We start from the raw sequence: 13,635 nt of genomic DNA on the forward strand, positions 1-13,635 counted from the left end.
GGCTGAATAAATTCTAGGCAACTTGGGCTGCATATGGGGACTCTTTCAAAAACAACAACAACAAAAACAAACAAACAAACCAAACTGCCCTCAGAAGAATTTAAAACAAAAACAATGTCATGGTCTCTAGTCCCATAGTATGAGGCAGATGTTTGTTTTCCTGCAACATACCAATGTAGGGGGGTGGCAGGGTACTATCCTCATCCTTTTCTGAACAGAAAAAAAACCATAAAAAACTTCCATACAAAATGACGCCATACTAGTAAGCAGCTATGAAATATCCGATAGAGGCTGGAACCTAAGCTAGTCAATAGCCCACCTGTTGGTAGTGTGCCTCTAATTTTAATAAGCAAATCAATCACCTGAGACAGACCCAGCTAGGCATGGGGGGAGGACGGAAGAGCCACAGGGGCCGAAAGCTTGCACATTATTAATACAGTCCCGGGAGATGCCAATTTCGGGGCTCCACACCTAGATCTTTAGCTAAGACTGGAGCTACCCACCAAAGTCCACGAGACACGTACTGCTGATAAGGCCCAGAAATATAAGTACATATCGCTTTGGGAAGAAAACAAAGCATCTATACGGATCATCTATGTTAACTACAGCTATTTTTTTATTTCATTTGACACGCATTATGTGTGCGACGCCTGACACTCCATTACGAGCCTTATAAAAATGCCTAAGACAGTTGGAAAGCACATCTTTTATTGCACTACCAGAAACAATACTTACTTTTAAGAAAGAACACCACCCAGTCTTCTCACGTCTCTCAAGCTTCACCTAGCCTGTTATTATTATCTCCCTCTAGTTCCCACTCTTGGAGATCATACAGCCTACAGGAAAACGATAACTAAAAAGCGGTTTCCGGCGCTGAGGCGTGACAGGATCGGTGACCGCAACCGAGAGTCAAGTGCCGGGTCAGTGACTGCAGCACTCTTCGGGCTCCTCCTCCCGCTCCAGAGGCGACCTCCCCAAGATGGAGGACGCCCTGGAGTAGCTTCCGCTTCCGGTGTGAGCGGCCCGGTCGGGGGGGGGCAAGATGGCGGCGGCAGTAGGGGTCCGCGGCCGGTTCGAGCTGCTCCCTCGCTCCGGCCCAGGTTGGCTTCTCAGCCTCTCCGCTTTGCTGAGCATGGTGGCTCGAGGGGCCTTGGCCACTACGCACTGGGTCGTCACGGAGGATGGGAAGATCCAACAGCAGGTAGCGGCCACGGTGCCCCCTCTGCCCGTACCCCGTGCGGGGATCCCCGAGCCGGGCCCCGGGGTGGCTCCTCGCGGCCCCGCCCCCAGCTCGCCTTCCCACGGTCCCGGCCGGCGGGCCAAAACTTCCTGCGCTCAGATCTGGCGCCACCGCCTCCCCTCGGGTCTTCCTGCCCTGGCTCCGCCATGGGGAACTTCTCAGCCTTCCACCGTGGGGCCGCGCGCCGTCCCGGAACCGGCCCTGGGGAACCGAGACTTGATCTCGGGAGGTTAAGAATCGCATAATCATCATTAGTTCTACCTTTGGAGCCTCTGGGCGGCCACCCCGCGTGCCACCATCTCTTCCCCGAGGAAGTAGAAAGCAGGTGGCAGTGCCGGGGAATGCGCGAGTCCCTGGCCAGTGACAGCCGGGGTAGCTTTTGTGAATGGATCACTTAGCGACTCTTCCAGTCTCCTCTCCCGCTTGGTAGGATGTGTTTCAGGATGTGGTGGTTTTAGGCTGTGCCGTTAGCCAGGTCATTAGGGGCTCATTAAAGATAACCCATTCTTGCTCCTTCTGAAGGAATGCCAGAAGATGCCTCTGGTGGCGTTGCCTGCATCATCCAGCAGTTAAGTGCCCTCCTCTCCCGCTGTATTTTATATTGCTTTTTACCTAGTTCCAGTGACCCAGCCCGGCACTCAGCGTATGCAGTTTACTAGATTACTGTACGCTTGAACTGATTTCTGGGAGGAGAGACCGCTTTTCTTACATAACTTTCTGATGCCTGCATTTGCGTTTATGCTGCTCATGCTTAAAGAGTACGTGTGCGCGCGCCTGCGTGCTCCACCACAGAGTCTTGGAAACTTAAGGACTTCCAGTGCTTGAAAAAAAAAAATCAGAAAATGTCCAGCTTACATTTAAAAAGTGAAGTGTGTACCCCGTGCAATTTAAGCATACTGAACTCGTTTTAATGGAAGTTGTGAGAGATTATTGATCCTTTGGCTTAACTGTAGAAACACCATTGCAAGGTTTATTTTTGTTCAAGGTGAGACATTTAACCGTGTGGTAAATCTAAACATAATTTTTAAAAGTCAGACCCTGTCTGTCCTCGGATGTTTACTCCCGTGTATATATCTGACTTCTATTTTAAAAGGTTTTCTTTTTCATGGATATTAAGTTCCAGCTTAATTTTTATTAAACTCCAGCAGAGGCTTAAAAAGATGTTGTCAGAAACACTAGAAAATACAGTGAGGCTGTCTTTTTGACATAAATTAGAAATCCTGTATCCATCCTCATTGTTTTCATCTTTCGTTTGCTGCTGGTGGTTTTTCCTGAGGCCCTCATGGAGGGAGACATTGAATTAAGTCACTTATGCTGCAATTTGGGGAGCCCTTCTCTTATTGGTTCTTTTGCTATATTGTTTCTGGCTGCAGCTATTTATACTGTATGACATTGATGTCTCCTTCCTATTTTGGTGTCCTGCCACTCAGCTGAAAAAGTAACCCATCTGAAAACTAGCGGCTGATTAATGGAGGTGGATTATTTGTATGCTGAATATTGAATGGGAAAGTCAGAACGGGTTTGGTTTTGTTCATTAACAAATGCCTTCTTTTTCAAGTTGGCTCTCTCTCTGCCTTAGAGGGGAATATAGGAGCATTAGTAACATCTCTCAGAGAAGGGCCAAAGCTTCTGAGCCTCTGCAAGTCATACCTTCAGTAAGTAGTTAGACTTAAAGATAAGAAACCAGGCCTTTTTTATTTGTGTCTTTTTTTTAATGGCCCTTTTCATTGACTTTTTCCAGCTCTTCGCTGCGGGTTGTAGCAGTGAGTTCTGGCAGTCATGAATTTTACTCTATAGGAAATAAAGTTGCAGACAACAGTGTAACAACTGGACAGTAGGTGTAGGGAGGATGGATTTAAGAGAAAATAAGTACAAATAAATTAAATAGGAATTGGATATAGTGGGCAGCATTTGAGTTGGACTCCAGTAACTGTGTAACTTCTTTCCTGGTAACAAACTGAATTCAGGCAAAAAAAAAAATCTAATAAACATATTATATTAGAAGACCCATCAGTTCTGTACTGCAGGTCTGTCAATATGCAAGCATAGAAATCCTCTGTCCTTAGGTGGGTTGAGCTGGGGCTTCAGTCAGATCTATACTCCTGCAGGCAGCCTCTTCACAATGAAAGCTGGGGTTGCTGCTGGCAACAGTAGGTGTTCAGTAAATACCGTGGAAAATCAGTGCTTCTTTCCATAACTCCTGATTCGGCTAAGAAGCGTACCTCCTACTACTGAATTCCCAATAATGTAGTCTAGGCAATCCTGAACTGGGGTGTGAAGAGAATGTTCTGTTCGCTATGGATTTTTGTTGTTGCTTTGGTTTGGTGTTTTTGTTTTTCCCTACCACAGACAGAGAAGGGTTAAGAAAAAGGCTGTCTATACGTTGTGAGTGTTTTCTCAAGCCTGGGTTCTGGAATACCTCTTTATCATTCATTGGCCTCGTACCTAGAAACCAGAAGGAACATCTGTCTTGATTCTCTTTTCTGTTGCTGTAGTAAAATACCCTAACAAAGACACCTTAAGAGAGAAAAGGTTTATTTAGTTCACTATTCCAAGTTATATAGTCTGTCATAGGAAAGTGGGGAGAAGTCAGGGTAGCAGGAACTTAAAGCAACCAGTTTGAAGCAGCAACTCCAATTACACCCATACAGAGCGGTAAGTTAAACATGTATGCTAGTGCTCAGCTCACTTTCTCCACTTTTATACAGTCTAGGCCCCAAACCCAGTGCCCACAAGTGGTTGAGTCTTCCCATCTCAGTTAACAAAATCAAGACAATTCCCCAAGACATGCGCACTGGCTAACTTAATCCAGATAATCCATTATGGAGATTCCCCAGTGGTTCTAGATTGAGTCAAATTGACAAAACTGATGATCCCAACTTTTATCTCACCTTATTTAAGCAAGAGTCTTTACCTTGGAGTTGGCCTGTGAACTAGATGAGTGTGTGTTATTAACCAGTTAGCATGAGGCTCTACTGTGTAATTAGGCCAAGAAATCCTTACATCATCCTTAGGTGTTGAAATGGAGCTACGTAGTTCAGTTCAGTGGTATACACATCTGTAATCCTAGCACTTGGGATGTGGGGGCAGGAGAGTCAGTAGTTGCTTATCATGGATTATATAGCAAGCTTATGACCAGCCTAGGCTACACACAGAGGTGTGCACACACACACTTCAGTTAGAGCCTATGTTCTGTAGGCAACTTCTTCATAAGTTGCTGGTTGATTTTGTAAATAAGCTTCTAGACAATATTTTCAAATATTTTTTTAAGATTTATTTATTATTCATACATTATTCTGCCGCATGTACATGCCAGAAGAGGGCACAGGATCTCATCATAGATGGCTGTGAGCCACCATGTGGTTGCTGGGAATTGAACTCAAGACCTTTGGTAGAACAGCCAGTGCTCTTAACCTCTGAGCCATCTCTCCAGCCCCCTTTATTTTTTAATTTAAATATAATTACATCTTTTTCCCTTCTCCAACTTTTCCCATATAACTCTTTACTGTCTTTCAGATTCATGGCCCCTATTTCTTTAAGTGTAGTTAAATACTTTTGTTGTTCAATTTTGATGTTCTTTGCTTAACTGAGAAAAACAATGATGAACAAGAAAAGTAAAAGAGAAGAACGAGAAAGCCAGGCGATATAGACAGGGCTGACAGCCACACTGCTGAGCAGGGCTTACAATCAGCTGTGGGCCCAGCAGCTGTTGTAGTTTGGAGGCGACCCTGCTGGAAGCGAACAGAATGCATGCTGGTACTGAGGAACATGAGGGCTTGCCAGCAGGCCAAGTCAAAAATTAGCACAGCTTTGCACTCCTGAATGGAGAGCGGTGCCTGTGTCTCAGTTATACTCTCTGATGGCAAAAGCTAAAACAACAGACGTTCCTGTGTGTGGCTCTATAGCCGATAACTCAAAATAGTGGTGTGTACAAACTCTCCTTTCCTCCCATTCTCTTAAAGCCAGTCCAGTTAGCCTTTCACTCCTCCTCCTTCCTCTTCTTTGTTCTTTCTCTTCCTCTTCCTCCTTCTCCTCCTGCTCCTCCTCCTCCTCCCCCTCCTCTTCTGCTGGATCCCTATTTCCTTGGTGACTCTTACTGACTGGTAGGCTGCCATGACTACTACTACTTCTACTTCTTCTTCCTCCTCCTCCTCCTCCTCTTTCTTCTCCTCCTCCTGCTCTTCTTCCACCACCACTACTACCAACACCACTACCAACTTCCTTCTCTTCCTCCTTCTTCCTTCTCCTCCTTTTCTTCTGGATACCTTTTTCCTTGGTGACTCTTACTGGCTGGTGTGCCGCCATGATTAATAACTGGTTAATAACACACACTCATCTACTGGTTAATAATAACACACACTCATCAACTGGTTAATAACACACACTCTTGCTTAAATAAGGTGAGATAAAAGTTGGGATCAAAAATCAGGCCAATCAGTTCATGTCAGAGACAGTCCCTGTTCCCATTACTATGGAACCCACTTGGACACTGAACTGTCATGAGCTATATTGGTGCAAGGGTTCTAGGTTATCTCCATGAATGGTCCTTGGTTGGAGTATCAGTCTCAGAAGAGACCCCTGTGCCCAGATTTTTTGGTTCTGTTGCTCTTCTTGTGGAGCTCCTGTCCTGTCCAGGTCTTACTATTTCCCACTTCTTTCATAAGATTCCCTGCACTCTGTCCAAAGGTTGGCCATAAGTCTCAACATCTTCTTTGATACACTACAGAGCCTTTCAGAGGCCCTCTGTTTCAGGCTCTTGTCCTGTTCCCTGTTTTCTCCTTCTTCTGATGTCCATCCTCTTTGCCTTTCTGAATGGGGATTGAGCATTTTAGCCAGTTGATGCCAATCCTTAACTGGTCTTCTCACTTCACTTGTGCTCCCAGATGGTCTCTTCTCCCTGGAATTATTGAAAATGTTTTGTTTTTAAACACATGTGCTCAAATCATCCACTCTGAGACAGGAGGGAAGCAGAGAATATGAGAGCACATTCAGTGGTTTCCCATCACACATAAAGATGAAAATCTAGGTTCTGCTATAGTACAAGGCCCGAAATACCAGAGATGCTATAGTACAAGGCCCGAAATACCAGAGACCTGGCCACTCTCCACTCTTCTTAGAGATGCTGTGTATCAGTCTTCACATGTTTGGGGCTCTTCATACCAGGCATCTACCTTTTGACCTCCCTCTCCAGATGCCTTCATAGCTCAACCTGCCTCTCCTTTAAGGTCTGTTCTTATGACACCTCTTCTTACATATCTAAAACATCATCGCTTCCAACACTGTAGTCTTCCTCTGCTTTAGTCTTCATAGCACTCACTGCTGGCTCTGTTATAGCATTTATATTTCCTATCTATGTGAGAAGTCACCAGCTTTATTTTCTTGATGAGGTAACCCCAGAACTGAAAAAAGTGCTTGGCACATGGCATCCACACAGAGAATACTGAATAAATGAAAAAAGTATGTGTGTGCATACAGTGTTTTTACCTGTAATATCACTTGTGTCAGCATACTCAAAGGCCACCATCATATTAGTGGTCTAGAGCAGGGACAGTGCATTTACTTGAAGGTAACAAGAGAATTCATTGATTCTCCCTGTTACAAATAAAATGCCTGGACGAGCTAAGTCCTTTCTAGGAGTACTGTGTCTCTGAACAAGAGTTGTAAGATGCTGCCTGGCCACTTCAGAGTGAGTTTTCTTCCTCAAAGTTCCTGTGTATTTGCAAACACTTAGGAATTTCTCTTTTAAACGTACAACTGGGAACATTTTGTCTGATGACTAACTTGCCAGCTTAAAACCAAGGCATCTGTCCACAATAGAAATAAAAAGCTTCCTCCTTGGTTAAGACTGATAGCAATCAGCTCTATGAATATTCTATAGTGTATTTATTCAGTGCTCTTGGCAGGCATTTAGATTTTCCAAGATTTTTACTGTCAAACAATGCTGTGGCAAGTGAGTGTGATCATATGTATATCTTTGCAGTTGACTAGGAGTATTCATAAGATGAATTAGAAATGGAGTTAACTGGTTTAAATAATGTATTGCGCTTATTTTCCTAGATATTGCTAAACGATTATGTCAGTATTTGAAAATGCCCAGCAGTATTTAGGAAGTGTGAAACCTTTGTTCATAATCTGAACTCAGCAAAAGACCTTGCTTTGCCCTTAGTTAAACAGCACTGTGGCCATCGGTAGGAGTGGCAAAAAGCAGCCTTCAGTTTCATTTTCATGTCTTCCTGGAAATTTTAAACCTTTATAGTTAATGTGTATTGCATCCTTGTTGGGATTGCAGTAAAAGAAGTCAATAGTGTTGATTTCATCCCCTGAGCAGTGAATTAGTAATGAGGTTGGATTATATCCAGCTGCCTCTTTTAGGGCAGGGATTTCCATCATAAACTAGCAAAGTCATCCCCAGTCCATTGAGTTTCCTGCCACCTCTGTACCAGTACAGCTCACTGTACTGTACTTGCACTGATTGTAGTGTCTTTTCTAGGAGTGTAGTAATCCAGTTATCTCACTAGGAATTTTATCTGGTATTATATCTAGGCTTTTGCTGCTGTTTAAAAAAAAAATCACAAACTTAATAGTTTCAAACAACCCAAAGTTATTACCCTCCAGTTAATGAGGCAGCAAGTCCAACCTGAAATTCACAAGTGTAGTCCAGAGGACAGCAGTGCCGCGCACCCTCCCGGAGGCTCTGGGCAAGGGCCACCTTTCCTGATGGCTGGTGACTGCCAGTATGCCTTGGCTCTTGGACCACTTTCATTGCATCTTCGAAAACCAGCAGCAGTGCATCCATGCCTCTAACCTCATTTCTCTCCCTGTCTGTCTCTCTGACCCCAACATAAGTGTGTGCGCACGCGTGCTCCCTGTTCCATATAATTACACTTCACCCAGCTGATACCCAAGCTGTGTTCTCTGTCTTAACTAAGACAGTCTGATTAGCAACCATTCATCTGCTTGACATCTTAATTCTCATTTGCCATATAGCATAATATATTTATAAGATTAAGAATTAAAGCATGGAAATCTTGGTTGGGCCTTTATTCTGTCTGCTGCTGTGCTCAGTACTTATTTACTGCTTGAATTAAAGTCACATCTGAGTTATATATAAAACAGCTCTCTTTAATATAAACAGTAATTGGGAGGAAGAGGCAGGAAATCAGAGGTTCTCTTTCAACCTTAGCTACATGGGGGTTTGAGGCCAGCCTGTCTCAAAGAAGGAAAATAACAACTACAGAGCCAGCTACATTGTTTTCATATGTGTTTACAAGAGCTTCATGACAAATACAGAGGAGAAATAATCCATGACTCTTGTCATCTCATCCAACATTTTATTTTCTTTCCCTGTAAAGTTACAATTAGTGTAGCTGAAAGGGTTGTTTCTCTATTTGCCCTGGGGCATAAATCCTAAAATATAGTTTAAGGGTTATGTACTTGTTGTTTATGTTGGAAATGTTAATTATCTTGCTTATCAATCAGAAAGACATTAATTGTTTGGCATGAATGTTCTTACAAATTGGCTACAACGTTGAGAACATTCAAATCAGAAAATAGCTATACAGTATACATGTCTGAATTATGTGATATTAGGCAGTTTTACGACCATGGCTTCTAGAAACTGCAGTAACAAGAAAATAAAATCTAGTTGAGAATAAACTTCTAAGAAGGATAGTGACAATAAAATTCATGCGGTAGTCAGGATTCTTGTTTAATTTGATGCTTGACAATTCCTCAAACTAAGACGAGTTTTAACATTTTTATTAAAATTACACAAGTCCTCTAACAGCAAAAATTACAGCAAAATAATTGTCTTAAAGTATGTATTCAAAGGATACGAAGATGGCTCCATCCATAAAATGCTTGCTGCACGAGCATGAGGACCATAGTGTGATCCCTAACACCCATGTAGAAAGCCAGGCATGGTGGCTTGTACCTGCAATCCCCGTGTTGGGAGGATGGAGACAGGCAAAACCCTGAAGCTGGTCTGCCAGCCAAATCAGTGAGCCCTGTCCTTCCTTAACAGAGACTGGCTCACAAAACAAAGTAGATAGCTGTCCTTGGGAACAGCACTCTAGGTTGCCCTCTGGCTTCCAGCATGTACATGCACACATGCGTACATACAGAACCACTCAGACAGTGGCACACATGCACATGTATGCGGGCTGGTGAGAGTACACACACTTGTGCAAGTTTTCACACTTAAAGTCAAGAGTCTGTGAAGTAAAACTCTTATGAAGTAAAGTTGAACTGATATTGAACTTGCAAGTCCATGAAGGGTTTACCTGGAGTGTTTGTGGACAATCTTGACAACAGACATTCTGCCTGCCTCAGCTCCTTCCTTTAAAACTCATCCTGATCACCATGGTATTGACCTGGCTAGAATCACAGATGCAAAGGCTCCTTGGCCAGTCCTTTGACAACAGCAATAAATTAGACTTCAGATAAGATTTGAGGAGAAAGGTAAGGTCCAGAAAAGACAGTAGCTAAGTATTTTTTGAGGTCTTCTCCCTGGACCCACATCTGTGACAAGAACTGTCTTTATGCTTTGCTAAGAGAAAGTCATCAGACTTCTTCAGAACTGAGATTTTACTTGTCTTTACAGTTTGTGTAAATTAAATAAGACAAAATTATTTCCCAGTACTCTCAAGTTTGATGTTTATAAAGATAATGTACTTTTATAATGAAGTTATAATGATAATGAAGTTTTTTTTATCAATTTAAGTAATATGCACTCATTGTTGAAAAGACAGGAAACACAACCTAGAGCCCCACTAACTAGAACCATACTTTTAAAATATTGTATAGAAACTATCAAATTCAGAGTGAAGCAGGAGAAATATTTTTAAGTGTAAAAAAAAAAAGGCCAATAGAGAAGCCACAAAGAGATTAAAAATGTATTCACAATTATTCTCCTGTTCTTAAAGGAGAAACTACCTGTTGGTAGGAATTTAAGTTGATTCAACTATTTTGGAGAAAATTCTCCAAAACCATGAAATGCTTTTCCTGTGACTTAGACACACTATTTAAAGGGAAGAATATATCCAGACAGCTGTCCAGAGAACGTGTGTGGAAGAACACTCATCACAATTTTTTTTTAAGGAAAAGAATGAATAACCTAAATTTCAGTAAGAAAGTGGGCCTTTTTAACCATTAGCTAAGTGTGGTAATTCCACTACTTGGGAGACTGTGGTAGGAAGATTTTGAGTTCAAAGTAGTCTGGCTACACAGTGACAACCTATCTCAAAACAAAGTATTAACCACTAAAATTGAGGTTAAACTGGGGATACGCCTCTGTGGGCAGAATGCTTGCATCCATCCCCAACACTGCAGAAACTATGGTGACTCACCCCTGTAATCCTTGCACTTGGAGGAGGATCAGAATTTCCAGGTCATCCTCAGCTTAACAGAGACCAGCCTGGGCTTCGTGAGACCTTGTGTCAAAAATAAGTCGGAGTTTGGAGAGATGGTTTCCTAAGTAAAGTGCCTTCCATGCAGTCATAGAGACCTGCGTTCCACACTCCAGAACCCGTAGGAAGGAAAGTCTGAGTGCAGCAGCCCATGAGCACAACACCAGCACTGGGAAAGCAGTTAGGGATCTTGCTAGCCAGGCCATCTAGATTAATTGGGGAGCTTCAAGTTCAGTGAGGGGTTGTTCAGCTGAGTAAGATTCCTGTCCGCCGTGTGTGTGTGTGTGTGTGTGTGTGTGTGTGTGTGTTCAGAACACAAAAATGCAGGGGGGAGGGGAAGGAGGAGAAATGGGGTGATAGCTTGGTGAGAAAAGTGCTTGCTTTCTAGGTATGAGGACCTGAATTCAGTCCCCAGCACCACATAAAAAGTCACGAATAGTAGCACATGCTTGTAATCCCGGCACTGGAGAAATTCCGGAGCATCCCTAGAACTGGGTGGCTAGCCAGAGTAGCCTAATTTGCAAGTCCCAAACCAGTATGAGAGTCTAAAGAACAAGGTGGCTATTACATGAAATGTGGTGCCTAGAGCTGACCTCTGGTCTTCACAGGCGCTTAAACAAACATGCACACCTGCATGTGCACACAGTGAGATTAATGCTGCATCTGTTCATTGGGAGAGACATCCAGTAAAGAGGGCAGAGGTGTGGATGGGGGTTATAAGACACTAAATATTATTTCCATTTTTAAAAATTATTGCATTGATTGATTAATTGGCTGTGTTGGAGAGTCTCTTACATGGATTATGCACATGTCATGGAGATCAAAGGAAAACTTCCAGGAGCAGCTTTTCTCATCTCTCCACACAGGTGGACCGTGATGGAACTCAGTTCATCAGAGTTGGCAGCAAATGTCTTTTCCTCCTGAGTCATGTCTTGAAGCTCATATTCTCATTTTTGTAAAGATACAGCAGTGGGGAGGGTAGAAGTTACCATAACTTACGTAGCTAACAGTAGATATCACTGAAGGTGAAATTTCAAGTAATTTTTATTATTTTCTTGAGTATGTCTGTATTTATGTTTGACGTACCATACTTAGTTATAATCAGAAAAAAATAAACTGGAACTTTGTTAGAATTAAGACCCATGCAAGTGGAGATGGGTCAGCAGGTAAAAGCACTGATGGTCAGGCAGAGGACCTTGGTTCTCCCAGCACCCACCTGGCAGCTTTCAACCATCCATAACTCCAGTTCCAGTGAATCTTATACCCTTCCCTATCCTCCTTGGGCACCAGGCATACAGAAACACATGCAGGCAAAATACCCATGTACCTAATTTTTTTTTATTTTATTTTTTTGTAATTAACAGCTGTAGGGGAGAGCTTTGAATGATACATTGAACAACTGAACTACTTAGAAATAGCCATTGCTTAGCTGGAGCAAATGGACAGTTTAACAGAAAGTAAGTTGTGTGTGTGTGTGTGTACATGTGCGTATGCACGCACACACATGTGTTCATGCTTGAGCATGTGTGGGAAGGTGTACAGGTGAAAACCAGAGGCCATCCTACAGTGTTGTTCCCTTTTTATTTTCTAGACTGGGTTTCTTCCTAGGGTGGCTGTTGTCTGCCAGGGATCTACCTGTCTCACCTCCCTAGCACTGAGATTACAAGCATGCACCCTCCCCGCTGTCTTTCTATAGCTAGGTTCTGGAGCTTGAATTTAGGTCCGCATGCTTGCATAGCTAACACTTTACTGAGGGAGCCATCTTATCAGCACTGGAAGAAATTTTTGATTGCATTTGGAAATCACACTTGCTCCAAGCAAGTGAAGATTATAGGAGCCAACTGAAAATATAGCAATCTCATTTATATGAATAGTAGATTTTTTTTTTCAGGGATATAAGTCAGGTTGGTAAAAATGTGAAAGAGGTAGAGTTAAAAAGTTAGAAAAACCTAGAAGTCATCTAACTGGATCCTTTCAGGTGACAGATAGGAAAGTAGCCAGGAGAGGAAAATAATTTAATTCAACTAGTCATGGGACATATAGTCAGGGACATACATGTTCTGACCTCTGGAGGCATAGCCACTGTATCTCCAGTGGAGCATTGAGCAAATGTGGCATCAAGACACTGTCCCCAGAGAGTCAGCAGTGTGTAGACTACCTACCATACACATAAGAACATATTACACACTGAAGAGAGGAAGAGGAGTACAGATGGAAGTTAAAGAGTGCAATGTTTGATGGTACACAAGTGTGTATACATGTATTGCTTGACTATACAGGAGAATATATACATGTGATGCTTGACTACGCAGGGAGTGAATACATGTAATGCTTGCCTACACGGGGAGTGTATACATGTAATACTTGACTATACAGGCGGGTGTATACATGTACTGCTTGACTACACAGGGTGTGTATACATATAATGCCTGACTGTACAGGAGAGTGTATGCAGTCTCTGATGGGAGATCAAGAGGAAGATGGTTGGCCTCACAAAAGAAACGTCATTGGGTTCAGGCATCTAGCCCCTGTCGACAGCATACGAAGTGTGGGCCAAGTAGAGGAAGCACCATGTGCAGAGGCACGGGAGATTTGCCTTAGTTGGGTTTGTTGCTGTTATAAGACACTATGAACAGAAGCAAATTGGAGAGGGAAAGGTGTGTTTTATTTTACACTTTGAGGTATATCCTATCATTGGCAGAAGTTAGGGCAGGTAAGTAAGCAAGGCAGGAGCTGAAGCAGAAGCCACGGAGCAACACTGCTTACTGGCTTGCTCCTCATGCGTTACTCGGCCTACTTTGTAATGGCATCCAGGACCACCTGTCCAGGGATGGCAGCACCCAGAATGGGTCCGACAGGCTTGCCTACAGCCCCATCTTATGAAGGCATTTCCTCCTCTCTGATGATGCAGTCTTGGGTCAAGCTGAAAAACAAAAACAAGGAGGACTCTTAAAAGACTCTTAAAATAGCCACAAGGATACCCTGGCA

The 13,635-nt window shown here is 43.0% G+C and overlaps 1 protein-coding gene across 8 annotated transcripts in view; it reads left to right on the plus strand.

Moving 5' to 3' along the window:
• The first annotated feature begins 1,016 nt into the window (after window positions 1–1,016).
• The window catches only part of Ttc17 (tetratricopeptide repeat domain 17), a 102,923-nt gene continuing 90,304 nt past the window's right edge, over window positions 1,017–13,635 (plus strand). For 4 of the 8 annotated variants that reach the window (XM_060372181.1, XM_060372183.1, XM_060372185.1 and 1 more), the window contains exon 1: window positions 1,029–1,201. In XM_060372181.1, the coding sequence (XP_060228164.1) occupies window positions 1,043–1,201 (159 nt within the window). In that variant the 5' untranslated portion in view covers window positions 1,029–1,042. Of the gene's footprint in view, window positions 1,202–13,635 lie in introns of all 8 variants that reach the window. The other 4 variants (XM_021627320.2, XM_021627325.2, XM_060372186.1 and 1 more) reach the window with 2 other exon arrangements.

The sequence above is a fragment of the Meriones unguiculatus genome, chromosome 18 (genome assembly GCF_030254825.1).
Source record: "Meriones unguiculatus strain TT.TT164.6M chromosome 18, Bangor_MerUng_6.1, whole genome shotgun sequence".
Classification (NCBI taxonomy): Eukaryota; Metazoa; Chordata; class Mammalia; order Rodentia; family Muridae; genus Meriones; species Meriones unguiculatus.